Source organism: Pipistrellus hanaki, assembly GCF_964339955.1.
Source record: "Pipistrellus hanaki genome assembly, chromosome: 1".
NCBI classification, from domain to species: domain Eukaryota; kingdom Metazoa; phylum Chordata; class Mammalia; order Chiroptera; family Vespertilionidae; genus Pipistrellus; species Pipistrellus hanaki.
Genome location: NC_140503.1, coordinates 56,167,978 through 56,185,752, shown reverse-complemented (window position 1 = coordinate 56,185,752; position 17,775 = coordinate 56,167,978). Strand labels below are relative to the sequence as shown.

At 40.8% G+C, this 17,775-nt stretch overlaps 1 protein-coding gene across 1 annotated transcript in view; it reads right to left on the bottom strand.

The window, feature by feature from the left end:
- Positions 1-17,775, bottom strand: part of FBN1 (fibrillin 1) — a 230,424-nt gene that overhangs the window by 173,461 nt on the left and 39,188 nt on the right. The window contains exons 5-6 of the mRNA XM_084898386.1: positions 13,841-13,936; positions 11,730-11,825 (exon numbers count right to left, since the gene is read on the bottom strand). Coding sequence (XP_084754512.1) covers positions 11,730-11,825; positions 13,841-13,936 — 192 coding nt within the window. The remainder of the gene's footprint in view (positions 1-11,729; positions 11,826-13,840; positions 13,937-17,775) is intronic.

The window sequence follows — 17,775 nt, the reverse complement described above, 5'->3', positions numbered from 1 at the left end:
GGATGTTAAAGGCGTTGAGGGAGGAAGGGAAGAAGGGTAAAATGAATGGATTTGAAAGTGCCGTGTTAAACTAAGTGAAAACACTTACCTTCCTGCAGGACTCCTGGGAGCTAGTCTGCAAATACACCAGAGTCTCTCCAAGATGAGGACATGGAATAGCGTTTTCAAAATGCTACGGTCATGGAAACTTCATTGCATGGAGCCCCCAAAGGAGTAATGTTTCACAAAAAGTACTTTGGCACATCATCTGGACCACAAAGCACCATATACGTGCTCAGTATCCATTCCCACACCAAAAGCAGCAGACTCTCTGGAGGCCATAACTCTAAGGGAACATAAACACTAAGCGTCCTCAAGGACTCCCAATCGAGCATGTAAACCCGGGAAGGGTCTCCAGACTGCTATCCACAGTGTTAAACTGAAACAGTTTCAGAAACAGGCCAGTCCACTCACTAATTTATACATACAAAAGAGAATTTTCAAAATCCCAAAACCCTGCAACATACAGATACTGTGCTGAAGCAGCATTCAGTAGAATAGAGGGGCACCATGGAGAGATTTGAAATTCACCCTCCCTTCTTTGAAGTAAAGCAAGTTGGCATCATGCCCCCTCTTTTTCATAGGAGGTCTCCAACACAGAGAAGGCTGGCAGATCAGGGACCTCCTCAGGGTGACTGTGTGCTCCCTTTTCCCAGCCAGTTCCAGCCTCTGCACCTTTGCACACTCTTTTCCCTTCACCTCCCCTACGCTGCCTCACTAAACCTTTGCCCTGCTCAGTTATCTAATTATTCCATATATGCATTTCTATCTTTCAAAAAAATGATTTCAAAAACCTGATGATGCCCTCCCTAACCGATTTGGCTCAGTGGATAGAGCATTGGCCTGTGGCCTGAAGGGTCCCAGGTTTGATTCCCGTTTGTACCTTGGTTGTAAGAGGTAGCTGATCGATGTTTCTCTCTCATTGATGTTTCTAACCTCTATCCCTCTCCCTTCCTCTCTGTAAAAAATCAATAAAAAATATATTTTTAAAAAAAGACCTGATGACAAAAATCACACATTTCTTTTTGGTTCCATCATAATGTCTATCTTAGGGCCAGGCTTTTATGAAATACTTGCTATAATTGTTATTTCTAAATAATATGACTGTAAGAGATTTTGCTTACCATTTATATTTGAACAAAATTCTATTTATATGTCCTGAGAAATTAGACTCTCATCTGAGGCCCCAGTTCTGTTTTTTTTTTTATTATTATTATTATTATTATTATTATTGGTTTACTTTTATTTTTTTTTTAATTAAGGTATTATATGTGTACATATGTTACCATTGCCCCCCCTCCCCACTCCTATACATGCCCTCCCTCCCCAGAGTTTTTCGTCCATTGGTTTTGCTTATATGCAAATACCAATACAGGTTCTGTCTCAAAGATGCTGCTTCCTTAAAAGTTGAAGAAGTTGCCGAAACCGGTTTGGCTCAGTGGATAGAGTGTCGGCCTGCGGACTGAAAGGTCCCAGGTTGATTCCAGTCAAGGGCATGTACATTGGTTGCGGGCACATCCCCAGTAGAGGTTGTGCAGGAGGCAGCTGGTCGATGTTTCTCTCTCCTCAATGTTTCTAGCTCTCCTGCCTTCTCCCTTCCTCTCTGTGGAAAAATCAATGAAATACACTTGTTTTAAAAAGTTGAAGAAGCAACAGGAAAAAGGGAAATTGCAGGCTTAACTGTGAATTTAGGAGAAGTGCTGATGTTACTAGAAATAAGGTTCCAGAATGTGCTGTCCAATAGCCACACATGGCTATTAGCTGACCCAAATTCATGTGTGGCATAATACATGCACTGGGGTTCAAAGACTTACTGTGGAAAAAAAATGCAAAACATCTCAATAATTTTCAATACTGAGGATCAACTAAAAAAAACTTTTGGATATGTTGGATTAAACAAAATATGTTATTAAAATCCATTTTACCCATTTCTTTTGATGTTTTCATGTGACTACTAGAAAAGTTAAAATTACTTATGTGGTTCACAATACTTCTATTGACTGTTGCTCCAGAGTTTTGAGCACTCAACACTAAAACACAGTCCAGAAAAAAAGAATGGTCCAAATATTAAATGTGGCCACTAACTTATAAAAAAAAAACCTAGAGGTCCAGTGCACAAAATTCATGATTTTTTTTTTTTTTTGGAGGGGGGGTGGGATCCCTAAACCCAGCCTGCACCCTCTCCAATGCGGGACTCCTCGGGGGATGTCTGACTACTGGTTTAGGCCTGATCCCTGCTGGCCTGATTGACCACATAGTTGGACATCCCTCTCACAATCCAGGATCACTGGCTGCTAAGCGCTTGCCTGCCTGCCAGCCAGATCGCCCACAACTGCCCTCCCCTGACGCCACCCTCCTCCTCAGCTGAAACCCGCCTCCTCCATAGGAGGCGAAGGAGACACCGGGGATCGGCCTTCTCCATGCTGCATGGAGCTGTAGGACCCCCAGGCCTCATTGCATGAAGCAGCCACCAGGCCCCACCTCTGCTGTGCATGTGGCCATCTTGTGGTGGCCATCTTGTGATGGTGTCATGCCCTTGTATCTAGGTTTTTATTATATAGGATATTTTCATTTTTTAAAAGATCAGAGTGCTAAAAACACAATGAAGTTGAAAACAAACTGTCTTCGAAGATGAATCCATGATACTAAATATTTGATCAAATTCAATAGCTGCATTCCATTATTGGCTTTGAGAATAGAAGATGATGTGAAAATGGACATTCCCACCAAGACAACAGATATCACATCTAAATCAAGCGTGATGCTGCGATCAGAATTTACAAAGGGGGTGATGACAATCTGATCACGAGGCTCTTAAATCTCATGCACACCAAGAGTATCAAAGTAAGTGTCTGAGGTAGCAAGAGGTGGGTAGGAGGTTACTTGGGTGAGAGCTGAGCTATCACTAGCTCTCTCTGAGAAACTGGGGGAAGACCACATTATGATGAATGATTACAAGGGGGCTTCCAGGAGGCTGCTCAGAATACATGATATATAACCCTGACATCTGCAGGACACTGGGGACTGTCCAATGATGGAAACTGGCCGCCCTGCCCAGCTGATGTGGCTCAGTGGTTGAGTGGCAACTTATGAACTAGGAGGTCATGGTTCGATTCCCAGTCAGGGCACATGTCTGGATTGTGGGCTCGATCCCCAGAATGGGGTGTGCAGGAGGCAGTCAGCTGCCTCTTGCACACCCCCCACTGGGGATGTGCCCGCAACCCAGGTACATGCCCTTGACCAGAATCGAACCTGGGACCTTTCAGTCCGCAGACTGACGCTCTACCACTGAGCCAAACCGGTTTCGGCAATAAAAATAATTTTTTTTAAAGAAAAGAGAAACTGACTGCCCTGATGCTCAGACATGGTTCCAGGGAGAGGCTGCTACTGTCAAAGTTGGTTTGTACTCCAGAAATTTATTGTGGCAAAAAATGCAAATGTTTTCTACCAGCTAGTGGTGGGCCACTGCAAGGGAAAGCTGGTGTGGAGTGGGCTTAGATCCTTTCTCAGAAGACTGCCTGGAGCAGCCAGAAGTACCACTGGATGAAAGAAACTGTAAACAGCCAAGAACTTAGGTATATTTGCTCACATTAAGCCACAGGGAAGAAATTCTGAAAGGGACAAAAAAATTTCACCCACCAATTGAGTGGGCTGGGAGGGACAGAGCATGGGGACAGTACAACTGCTTTATCACAGCATCCCCCAGTGCTGCGTCTCCATGCCAGGCATGTGCAGCCTCGAGAGGCATGGTAGCACATGTTCCCTGTGTGCATACAGTGACTCAGCCGCGAAAACTGAATGTCTGTGTCAACAGATGTGGTTTCTGCAGCTATTCTAGGACAATCCAGTTTATTCAGTGATCCATCACCTGCCGAGTGTTGCTATACCACTTCAGATGCATGGTAGCATGTAGGGCATTCTGCCTTTGCTCTCTGCACACTGGTATTTAGTTTCCATTTAGACTGAATACCAAAAGTGAGGCTAACAGAGGGCTTCGATATACGTTAGTGACAACAGAGTATTGCTGGTTACCTTTAAGGGGGGGGTGGGGGGGGGGGCGGGATCCCTCAACCCCCTTCCAAAAGCACTTTGAGAACAGAAGATGGCCTGCGGCATTTGCACTAGGAACTTCGGTAATAGCCACCTAACATTTAACATTATGTAAAATTAGTGTCAAAAAAAAAACAACAAAAAAAAACTCACTTCCAGAAAGAGAGAGAGAAAGAGAGAAATGCATTTCATTAACTCCTTCCAGGAAAAAAAAAAAAAAAAAATGAGAAAACCAGGCCTTGATTCCATGAAACACCCTAGACAGGCCTCTGTGAGATCACGTTTCTAGCTCCTTTTTATGAGGAAAAGGTATCTGAAATGCACAACTTGGTTATTATGTATTGGGAACATTATATGTGAGTCCTTTCCATTCATTAGACACAAGGCAGCTTTCCTGGATTCACAAAATAAATGCTTATCAATTGTTTAAGGATTACTTTTTAATAATTGTTCAATGAAACCATTTAAAAAGATCTCTGTGCAAATGATCAAGACAGTTTCTTATATACCAACTGTGCATATGAGGATGTAGATTTAAAAATAAACACCTTTTCCAGCTCCATTAACACTGCAATTCCATAAAGGAGGTAAGTATGGGGAAGGAAGGCTTAGTTCCCCTTCCCCTATCTGCTTCTCTGAGGGGGAGAGAATTATGGCAATACTTTCATTTTTATCCTACTCCACATTTGCTCCATTGTTCTTTTTCTTAAAGCGATCATTTCAACAATGCTTTCCCTTAGGCTTTCTCAAGGAAGAGCCAGCAGAACAGCCAACAGACATTCTTGATTTGGCAACAACCCAATGATTGTCTTCACAGTTTAGACTTGGGTAGGAATTTAACACTGAGCGAATGCATCGGAATTTAGAAGGCTCCGTGTCCATGCTCACACTCAGCGGCACGCGTGAGGACCGCCAGATGCAGGAATGAGAGAAAACGTTTTGCTATGTGCACTCATGCTTCCAAAAGACTTCCTCCTCCGGTTCACAGAAAGTTTGCCATGAAACATTAATCCACTTCCATGTGCTGCGAGAGCCATGCAAGACGATCCTTTTCACTGCTTTCTAATGAGTCAGTTTTTGACCCCAAACAACTAAAGTGCTTGACTATCCACTGACGTCATTAGAGCTGACACTGTTTTGTTTCTAAAATGCAAATGCCTCCCAGAAAAAGAAGAAAAAATGGTCAGGTGCTCATTTTAATGTATTGCTGACTCTATAAAGGTAATTCCTGAAAAAAAAAAAGTGGCTCAAAATATGGTATAAATAGTCCTATATAATAAAAGGCTAATATGCAAATCAATCAAATGGTCACTGTGACGGCAGTGACCACGAGGAGATAGATGCTCGATACAGGAGCTGTCCCTGGTGATCAATGCACTCCCACAGGGGGAGCACCACTCAGCCAGAAGCCGGGCTCAGGGCTAGCAAGCGTAGCAGGAGTAGCGGTAACGGGAGCCTCTCCAGCCTCTGTGGCAGTCAGACATACCCTAAGGGCTCTCAGACTGCAAAAGGGCACAGGCTGGACTGAGAGGCCACCCCCCCCCCCCCAAGTGCACAAATTTTGTGCAACAGGCCTCTATATCGTAATATAGAAACATTAGAACCTTCCATGGTACGTACACTGAATGGCAATATTCATTTTGTATGTCTACATTTAGGAATGTTGGGTCAGTCCTTCAGAGTCCATCCTATATAATAAAACCCTAATATGCAAATCGAACAAACAGCAGAATGACTAGTCACTATGATGTGCACTGACCACGAGGGTGCAGTCCCTCAATGCAGAAGCTGCCCCCTGTTGGTCATTGTGCTCCCATAGGGGGAGCACCGCTCAGCCAGAAGCCAGGCTCATGGCTGGTGAGCACAGGGGAGGTGGTGGGAGCCTCTCCCGCCTCAGCTGCAGGAGGGTGGTAAGGAGCGAGGGGTCTAGGACTCTGAGAGCCCTGGACTATGAGAGGGATGGCTGACTGCCAGTTAGGCATACCTCCCCTGAGGGGTCCTGAACTTCGAGAGAGAACAGGCCAGGCTGAGGGACACTCCCGCGCCCCCCCCCCCCCCCCCCGTGCAAAAATTTTGTGCACCGGGCCTCTAGTTTATTTATAGGGTATACTGCGAACAGACAGTAATCACCATCTTTCCATGAGTGGATTATCTTTAAAATATTAAAATTAGCCTGGCCAACTTGGCTCAAAGGCTGATTGTAGACTTATGAACCAAGAGGTCACAGTGTGATTCCAAGTCAGGGCACATGCCCAGGTTGCAAGCTCAATCCCCAGTGTGAAGCCTGCAGGAGGCAGCCCATCAATGATTCTCCCTCATCATTGATGTTTCTATCACTCTCTCCCTCTTCCTTCCTCTGTGAAATCAATAAAAATATATTTTTAAAAATATATAAAAATCAATAAAATAGAAAAATATTCCAAAACCCTGAATTAGATGCAACTGAACATTCCCCTTGGCTTTAAACTTATTTATAAGCAACTTAGTTCAACTCTCCACCCACTTAGCCGAATTTCTTGAAGGGCTTTTAAAAAATCTATTATTTCCACTTAAAAACTCATCATTCTACATTTCTTCCTCTGTTCCTCAGAAAATTCTCTGCATTATTAATGGTCCCCTCCCAGTGAAATCCAACTGTAGCACAGTGATTTCATGTACAGGCTTATGAGCCAAACTGGCTGGGTTTAGCTTTTGATGGCATCACTTATAAGCTATCTAACCTTGGACAAGCTATTTGACCTCTGTCTGCCTCTGTTTACACCTCTATAAAATGGGACTCATTATGGGACTTTTTTCATGAAGTTGCTGCCTTGAGTTCTTTAACATAGTGCCCTCCTGGGTGTCTTGCTTCTCTTTGTGTTTTCTCAGTGTCTTTCTTTCATTGCTTTCTTCCTCAAGCTTTTTCATCATTATCCCTCCCCATCTCCAAGTTGAGGTCTATCGCCATCATTCTCCCTTTTTTCATTACCTTGAGAAGTTTCATTCACTCACATGATTCACTGTGTTTAATATAAGAGAATTTAACAAGATTTTAAATGGTCTGCATTCTGAGGCAAGATGGCAAGAGAAAGTGTGACTCCACACTGTCTTATTGACAGTAACTATGGTAACAAACAACTAGCTCGTGTTATCATTGCCAAAACAGACACTGACTTCATTTCAGTACTAATAACAAATGAATAGTGAGTGTTAAGTTCTGTACCGCAGAGCATAGGAAATGCTCAGTTTTACTGGTTACTCAAGGCCCAAGCAGAAAGAAGGTAAAAATGGTGGTGGAAGAAGGAAAGAGCAATCAAGAAAACCATAAATGAATAAATGTAAATTTTACAGAAAATAATTGTAAAAAGAAGAACAATGGAAGAAACTTATGATATAAAATACAAGAGATTCTATCTTTCATAGAGAATATAGCAGGGAGTGGGGAATGCAAGTGCTCACAGGGGCTGAGAAGCAAGTTAAATAAAAGAAGTGGGCAGGATGATAACAGGGAGTGGTGGAGGTTGAGACAAACCAAAGAATGTAACTAAAGGTATTTGCATTCAGAAAAGTAAACATTGCAAGCCAAAAAGGCCACCCGCCTTTACTTTTCTCCTCTAGTGCAGTGATAGGAATTAATGTCATTGTTACCAGCGCAATGAGGCTGGCTAGCCAAGAAATGTTTTTAAAACGTATTTATTTTACTGGCTAAAAGCTACAAGTAAGGCAAATTTACTTCACAATCTGATTGCATTTGCTGAGTGAATTGTTATGATTCATAATTCGAGCGTGCACCCACTGCTCCTCTCTATCACAGACCAAACCACTAGGTCCATGGATTAAGATTCACGTATTGGCTTAAAGAGAGCCAAATTCTTCCCAAGTCATCCCCAAAGGGTGTTCCACACTTGTATGGGCTCCCTAAAGCACTTGGAGGTATATAAAAGTTCCAAGATTTCCCAAGGACAAAGCTGCTAATTCTAAGATGGACCTGTAACTGACATTTTAAGTGTTCCTTTCATGTGCATTACACCATGACAAGAAGTTGTTTGTTTGTTTGTTTGTTTGTCTTTGTTCATTGCCACTTGCTTTGGACCAAAACACACCTTTTTTTCTGCATCCTTGTCAATTGAAAAATAGGAGTCTTGTGTTCCTAAAAAAATCATACTTGTGAGATGGGGTCAAATTCAATTAGGCATCAACTGTGTAAAGTTTGTAAACTATGCCTACGATAAACCCAATGAAAAATATCCAGGACTGCCGAAACCAGTTTGGCTCAGTGGATAGAGCATCGGCCTGCGGACTGAAAGGTCCCAGGTTCAATTCCAGTCAAGGGCATGTAACTTGGTTGCGGGCACATCCCCAGTAGGAGGTGTGCAGGAGGCAACTGATCGATGTTTCTCTCTCATCGATGTTTCTAACTCTCTATCTATCTCCCTTCTCTCTGTAAAAAATCAATAAAATATATTTAAAAATATATATATCCAGGATTGTCCCCGTGAGCAAACAGCAATTACTTCCCGGAGATACTTATTTGTGTCTGATAATCATATCTCTGGGTTTTCTGATGCTTTAAATAAGTCCCATTCAACATGTATTGGCCATGTACCATGCATCAGTAGGAATTAAAAAGATGAAACCATAGTTGCTACAGAAGAGCTTGCTCTCTAGTTTGGGGGGTGGAGGGTGGACAGGGAAACCCACTTGGGTACCATGGTGACGTCCCTATGAGAGGCATGGAGAGAGCGAGCTAAGGAAGAATGCAGAAGGAGCACCAGCCCCAGCCGCCTGGAAGGGGGGAGATTAACAAAGCCTTCCTGAAAGTTCATTTTTAAAAATAAAAAGTAACATCCCAACTAAAGCATAACACAACTAGCCTAGGCAGTTTAAACTAGCCTAGATAATAAACAAGGTAATCAGTACACTACCAACCACAAAAGTCACACAGTCACTTCCCTACATTTCCAGGTGTAGTTGTCCTGACTCAGTCCTGCATATTTAGTAACGATTCCTGAAATCACAAAGGTTCATTTGAGTAAAAAGATATATTGCCTCTAATTTTGTAAAGCAGTAAGCAGATTAGTTTCTCATGAGCAGAAAACAGTGAAAATCCTACTAAGGGAAATACAATTCTAGAATCCAAAAGACTCCCCCCTGCTGTGGACTGAAGGAACGTATACGCGTGCATCACCTCTCCTGGTGAAGGTCCGGGACTGCGTTCAGGGTGGAGCAGGTAAAAGGTAATGATTAAAGAGAGCCCATTTCCTGTTCCCCCATCTCAACTATCGCAGATGCCTGGGAATCTGCCAGTTAGGGATTAATCTCACTTAGATACTGCGGAGACCCCACCCCTCAGTATAAATTTCAGGGGAGGTGACCAAGATGCTCTCCAAAAGTTGGAGAAAACCTTGAGTAATATGACAGTTTTCATTAGTGGTTTAGTAACATAACCCACTCATTTCATTTCTTAATTTTGGTTAAAAAAACAAAACAAAACATTCAGGCCTTTAAAGACATAACTGTGGGATGGTGAAACACCACATCTTAGATTGGGTTATTATCAATACCAGAACTATGGACATCAATATCCTTTGCTGCAAATTATTAATTACTTTCTTAGATGTAAAATAGCCTGTAATTTCACTTTTAGTGATTTTTTTCTAAAACAAAGTGAACCTAGTATTACCATCGCAGAATTATTTTCACATACCACTTGCTCAATTTGCACATTAACAATTTTAATCTCAGTAATTTAAATACTACAATATCTTCATTGAGTAAATAATGAGGACATAATGATACTACCTAATAAAAATATTTACTTGTATTACTCTGGATACCATTAGACAAATATTAGCTCCAAGTCAGTAAAAATACATCTGTGCAAGTTGTAAAAAGAAACGGTTTTAAGAAGGGCCTCCAACATGGTACCAAATGCAACGTAAAGGCCAAGAGGCCATGATGCATCCATCACACATCAATACCACACAACAGTTTACTGATAGAAATACAATGTTATTTATCCACTAATCATAGTAATTAACCTGGAGTTACTTGCTAAAATATGTATTGTTGCTTTTATCAATAAATAACTCAATTTAAATAAACTTGTAAAAAGAGGAACAGAAAACAATTTCTCACATACCACTCTCTGCTGTTTTAAAGTAACATATATTCAACCTCTGCTACTAAATCTTTACTTTCCATCTTCAAATAAAAACATTGGGTTTTTAAAATAAAAACATTTTAAAAACAAATAAAAACATTTATACCCAATATTAACAACATTGGGTATAAATGATGATTCAGTTTAAAAGGTTTATGAGTACAGGCAGTCCTGGGGTTACATCGGAGATCCGTTCCTATGGCGCAACATAACGTGCTTTTCGCTGTCAGTCGGAACCCACCTACTTAGGCGCCAACTTACTCACAGGGAGCACATGCACAGCAGTAATGACGGGAAACAATAAAAAAAAAAAATTAAAATAAAGATAATTCCTGCCCTTTACTTTGTGGTAAATAAATAATAAAAACATAAGGCACATATGTATATACGTTGAAATGATTTAACTTTTTTTTTATAAATAAGTGGGAGATGGCATCATAACCACAAAATGACATAAGTTGAGTCCAACATAACCCAAGGACTGCCTGTATTTTTCAATGAATACTTTTCATAAGTACAGTATTCTTGCAGTTTTGTGTGAAATGAACTCACTAAACCAGAGGTGGGAATCTTTGTCTGTCAAGGGCCTTTTGGATATTTATAACATCATTTGTGAACCATACACATTTATCAACTTGAAAATTAGCCTGCTATATTTGGTCTAACCTTTAATTAACTCACCCCTAATGCCTTGGCAGGGCCAGACCAAATGATTTCTCGGGCCTTATACAGCCCACCTCTGGTCTAAACCTTCACTATAAAACTGGGAACAATAAGAAAATGGCTATGAATGTGGAGACAAAATGATAAAAAGTACCATAGTTTCATGGATGGGAAGGAACTCAAGCACATTACACATCTCCATACATCTGCATTTTTAGGTAGAACATTTGTTTGTATTAGGAGCAGGAGTAAGCATTAGGCTTGAACACAGAAAATTCACATTCAAATTAAAGCTTATTATTATGTGTGCGACTTCCTCAGATGCAAAAGTGAGGATGGTGACACGCGTCAGCAGGTGCAGAATGCTGGAAAAGCCGCACACTGCCGCAGCGGGCACCCGATATTTCTACAGTGGATTCTGAATGTTGAGCGTCTGTGCCACTACAGTCTCCAACGGGTCCTAATAGATCTTTAGGTGTGTTTTTCTTCGTCCTGAATTTTCCCCTTTCTATACATATGTTTTGTTTAGAACCATTTCTCTACTTTGCTAAGATAATAATGAGCTCAATACAGGAAATTCCCCTTCTATCTGGATGCCAACTGGAACTTATGCTCACTCTGGAGTCCTGAGTCCATTGGAAAGAATAACTGAATGGCATACAAGATTTAAGACCACTATCTTATCATCCTAGGATCCTTCCCAGTGACAATTTGGAAAGCCCCTCAATGATCAGCCAAAGTCATGAAGCAGCAGTACAAATCTAATGTGTATTTAAATCAGTAACAGCTGTAGCCACCAGAACATCTGTATACCAATTCATTTTTTACAAATTACCTCTTTCACACTGGGGTCCAGTAAAGCCGTAAGTGCATGCACATCGGTTTGGGGCCACACACCTGCCTCCGTTGAGACAGCCACTTTCACAGACAGCTGAAAAACAAGGAGAGAGGAGCTGAGAGGCCTTCTATTGCTAATGAAATAACACTCTCTGCTCCCTGTAAAGGACAACAATTAAAAAAATCTAATTAATGTGTTTTAAACAGTTACTCTATAGTTCTAGCTCCTCCATGTCCCTTAGCCAACTCTTAGGTAGGACTACCTGGGTAGGTGAGTTTGTACCTGTGTAAACACTGGCAGTTTCATTCCAGGAAGTATAGGAGCAATGCTTTCAGTTCTGCATCCAAAATGGTGCTTTATAAAAGGCATCACTGAACTCAAAGATACACAGAACATTTTGAGGGTTGCCAGAGGGAGGAGGATTAAGAGGGAGAGTTAAGAGGGGAAAGGGATTAAGACATACAAATTGCCAATTATAAAAACAGCCATGGGGATGTAAAGTACAGCATAGGGAACACAGTGAATAACATTGTAATAACTACCATGTTTCCCCGAAAATAAGACATCCTCCGAAAATAAGACCTAGCACAACTTTGGGAGAAAAAAATTAATATAAGACACTGTCTTATTTTCGGGGAAACAAGGTAGGTATGGTGTCAGATGGGTACTAGGCTTAACGGGGAAATCACTTCATAAGACATATATATATATATATATATATATATATATATATATATATATATATATATATATATATAAAATCACTGCTGTGCTTAAAACTCAAAAGAACTTAGGGCTATTGATATAGTGAATGAGGTAACACATGCAAAGAGTCTGAAATATGCCTAGCACAGAGTAAGTAAGTCAGTAGCTGAATAATGTTGTTTTGGTTGTTGGTTGTTATCTCACTCATCTTCCTGGCTCTACTTGGGGCAAAAACATGGTATGCATAAAGATCCTCAAAACCTGGCCCATGTCTTCCATTCCATGCAATAGCTCCATTCCCATAACTCCCCTTAGCACAGAAGTTCTAGCAACACCAAAGCACCCACCATGTTCAACACCCTATGCTCTGTCACGCTCCAGCAATGTGGTCCATGCTGGCCATCTGCCTAGAAGGCCCATCTCCCATCATCTGACAACTGAACTCCTAGCTGACCCTCAAGACTCAGCTGAAGGGTGTCCCACACTGGGGAGGCTGCCCCCCCTTTTCTCTCGCCAATTGGAAACAACATAATAAATACTCATCCTTAAGAATTCATCCATGTAATGAAATTCAGCCATTAAATGTATGTTTAAATGTTTAATCACATGGAAGATACTTCTAATAAAATATTTAGAGAAAAAGTAGTATGAAAAAGTATGCATAGGGTAAGGTCTCATGTTCCAAATATATATTAAAAGACTAATGGGATATCTGAAATGATGGGTTATGGATAATTTTATTTTTTATATTTTTGAACTTTTCCAAATTTTTTCAGGATATATATATCTTTAGCTTGGTGTGATATAAAAATACGTTTTGAAAAGGAATTTTTTCTTCTGAAAAGCACAAGGACTTATAAAGGAGCAAACACAATGAACTGTTTGTGAATGAACCAACAAACTGAACACCATGTGATACCTATTAGAGCAGCAGAATCTAGACTGGGAAACTAAAGAGATGCAAATACCATTGATCAAGAGAAAGGACACATTTGAGGAGAAAGATGAGATTGATTTCTTTATTTGAAATGCTTCTTGAAAATTCAGGTGGAGGGGGTAGTGATCAAATGGAAGGTAGACAGCTGGAATGAATAACAATTCTGCACTTTTGGTGGTGACTATAAACCAAAGGAATAAGGTAAAGTGAGCTGGTGAAGACAAACAAGAGGAAAATTAATCAAACTACCCATTTCCAAGGTTCCTATCAGAAATTTGGTGCTAAGTGTGCTGAGTAAGTGACCTGTTCACCAATAAGCCACTGGACGTCTATGAAAAGTCATGTCCCAGGTAATCAAAGAAAATCCATTGGTGCTTATCTCAGTATTCTTTTAGCCTATATATCTGCCCACATGTCTGTCTACATGGATTAACATCTAGAATACTTACAGCTATGGTATACTTACGTTGTCCACAGTGAGTCCCTATGTATCCTTTCTGGCATATACAGTGATCATCGCTGCAGCTACCTCCATTCATACAGCGAATATTACAGTGTTGGACTTGAAAAGGAAAAAGAAAAGAAGAATGCTTTAGTTTAGCAATTTAAGTACATAGATTGCAACAGTTCACAGAAGTTGATCTGTAGTGATTTAAAGAGGAAATAAAATGATTTATCAAGATTCATATATTTATTCAGAAGTAACCTAATTGGCAATGATAAACATCTTATCGTTTGTATGTATAAAATAATTTACAATGCAATGTAATTGTTTCTTTGATTTTTACTCTAATCATGCCAACCGACTTCCCTAATTTAGCAGAACTTACCGCTCAATATCATTTCTGTAATTTATACCAAGAAAGCAGTGTTTTGAGTAACCATATGAGGCAAGATTACCACGGCAATAATTTTTCTTTTAAAAGATTTAGAATTCCAGCTAAGTGCCCAGGAAAATAGTCAGAGTGAGAAAGTCCAAGGAACTTTGTTAAAAGAAGTTTTGGCGACAACAAAAAAGAAGGGGAAAAACCTACAACAGCATTTAGTCACGAGACTCCTGATAATAGAGACCTGCTGCACTCGGCTCAGAAAGAGCTGCTTGCTTCAACTTTAACCTTAGATCAAATAAGACCTGCAGTGTTAGAAATTCATTCTTCATCACATTGTCACCTACAGAAGTGGGGGCTTCAGGGCCCAGGATAGAAAGACCACAGGCAGGCCAGCAAACCTGAGAGAAAGCTAGAGTAAAAGACACCTATGAGCGGGATGGCAAGTCATGGGCTCTCATTTCTCTAGAGTTTAGGCTGTCTCTATTGTAGTCGTGCGGGTATGCTAAGAACACTTTCAAAATCCCAGGCTGTTCCTTAGGCCTCCAGAAACAGTAACTACTCTACTTGGAAAAGACTGAAGGCTTTCTTGAATTCATCATCAATCCTCAGTGGCACATCCCTACACAAGGAGGCCAGGCCAGGCATGGAAGTCTGCCTTACTCTGTCCTGTCCTCCAAGCAGTGGGAGTAAATTTCTAAAGAAAAAGGCTCAACAGTTTTACATCGATAAGACTGTCAAACCTCAGAGGAAAAGTGGGGGAGAGTGGGGGTAAGGGGGAGAGATCAACCAAAGGACTTCTATACATGCATATAAGCATAACCAATGAACACAGACACCAGGGGTGGTGGTGACGGCATGAGTGTGGGTTGCGGGAGCAAGGAGAGATAAGACGCATATGTAATATCTTAATCAATAAAGAAATTTAAAAACAATCATTACATTAAAGGATTTTAACAAGGGGGAAAGAAAAAGAAGAGAATCCTTCTATGTGCAAGAGCAAACATCAGGGGCTATGCTCCTTCTTCTGCTCAGTCTTCCTGGAGCATGGAGGCCCTATCTTCTCCCAAGAGCAGAGAGAAGACTCCAGCAGCCTTGTGAGGATCAAAAAGCAGCTGCTGACTCCAGGAGAAAGAGCCATTTCATAAGGAGCTGCACAAATCTCAGCATGACAACAGGGAAAGGAAGGGGCCAGAACTCAACACTTACTATGCCCTCACAGAGCACCGAAGAGTGAAGTCACATTGAAAGCGGAGCACTTTTGCAAGAACATGTCACACACTGACTGAAACATCATCAAAGGCTCACTCTCTCTACTATATTAAGAGCAACCTCCATCTCTCAGCATCAAAAGAAGGCCCCAGGCACCTTTCAGGCTCCTTTGTAAACTGCTAATATGTCCTATGACTCAGTTCCCTATCTCCTTATCAGCCATTCATTCACTCAACAAATATTTCTGAATGCCTAATATATACCCTGCAAAATGCCAGGCACTTTGTTTGCACTGGTCTCTTCATGGACTCTCCTCTTTAACCTCTTTGTCTTTTGAGCATAACTCTCTACCCCCAACATAAAGCATACCTGTGATCATCACTGCATCTATTACCAAATCTGAAATCCCACCTATCTCCAATACCCACTGCAAGCATCTCTTTTCTCCTTAGACATTTCCTCAGTTCTATTCTCTCATCCCTCCCCTCCTTTCCCTCTGACTTCAGAGTACCTTATACCTATATTTTGAAATGTACATTATGTCACCAAAATTATTTTTTAAATTATTTCTCCCATCCTCAGCCCATTTGTCTGAAAGCTCTTGAAAGTGGGAAGCATCATGATCATTAATTATATCTCATAAATGCTCAGAGTAATGCGAGCCTATTTGTAGATGCAGTAAAAACTTTTCTAAAACTGCCTAGCCTGTGCGGCTCAGTGGTTTAATATCGATCTATGAAATTGAAGGTCACAGTTTGGTTCCTGGGTAGAGCACATGCCCAGGTTGTGGGCTCAATCCCCAGTTTCTATCTTTCTCTCCCTGTCCCTTACTTTCTGAAATCAATAAAAACATATTTTTTTTCATTACTAAATTAACACCTACTTACGTAAATCGTGCTACCTGATAATGATATCAAGAGCTATGCTAAAAAGCGAGACTGGGAATTTGCCCATTGTGTCCTAAGCATTTATGCAGCCCGAACTCAACACTCACTATGCCTCACAGAGCACCAAAACGTGAAAATATTTTTATCTTCATTTCCCCGTGTGTAAAAGCAGAAATAACTCTTTTGTTAAAGAATTGTTATAGAAGTCAAGCAACCCAGGAAACTGATTAAAACAAACTGTTATTTTAGGCTCCTATATTTCCATTAAAACGTCTCAGCCAAAATGCTTTTAACTAAGCACACTAAGGAAATGATTTGCTGAAAATTTTTGGATAGTATTCTAAGTAGGTCAGGAAAAGGTGTATAGCTGCTTTAAAATTCGAAGTTAAACTTAGCTCCATCCTATCTTAGCAAAACAGCAAGGACTGGGAAAGGCACAGGAAATGATGTCATCCGTCAGGCAGCAGAGGAACTCAACCCACAAACTGATTTCAATTAAAGTAGCTCATGCCAAAAGCTAATTTCCATTCCCACATGAGCAGCAAAGCCATTTAGCTACTTTGAGATAAAAAGCTAACAGCAGATTACATAGTAACTTTACATTATGTGTTCAAATTAGAAACTAGAATTAATTCTTCTTTTGAAGAAGAATGATACGTTTATATTTAAATTTAATGAATATAATAAAAAACCTCTCTCATATGCTTTTATATTTTTTCTGTGTTTCTAGTGAACTTTTTCAAGCATGAAATATTCTTTCTCCTTTTAAATAAAAAACAACTTGGTCAGACTTGTGAAACACGAAGGCATGGTGAGTCCAGGGGTCCACATAAACCAAGGAGCCATGAATCCTTGGCCCCAGGGAAGCAAGCTCATCAACAGAACAGATCTTAATCGCACCTGCTTTGCCCCAAAGATGTTTACCAAAGAAACTGCACTCTTTTTAAAAAAATATTTTCTCATTAATTTCAGAGAGGAAGGAAGAGGGAGAAAGATCAATGATGAGAGAGAATCATTGATTGGCTGCCCCCTGCACATTCCCCAAAGGGGACCAAGCCCACAACCCAGGAATGCGCCCTTGACCAGAACCGAACTCAGGACCCTTCAGTCTGCTGGTCCACGCTCTATCCACTGAGAAACTGGGCAGGACAGAAATTGCATTCTAGATCTCTAGGGGAAAGCAAGCACCCAGGACCTCACTGAACAACAGAAACAGTGTAGAGAGTATATGCACACCAGTAGTTGTATTTTTTATTGGGTTCTGCCATTGATGCATATTCTAAATTTACTCTGATGTGTACAAGAATTCCAGATGTTTGGCAATTTGGAGATCAAGTTCTATGTCTCAACAAATGGCAAGTGAAAAATAATAGCTCTACTTAAAATCATAAATTTATTGGATGCTCTAAGTACCAAGTGTTGGTGTGCAGGCTGCCACCTGAGGTTCATGAGGCCCAGTGAGGATTTCCCCTTGA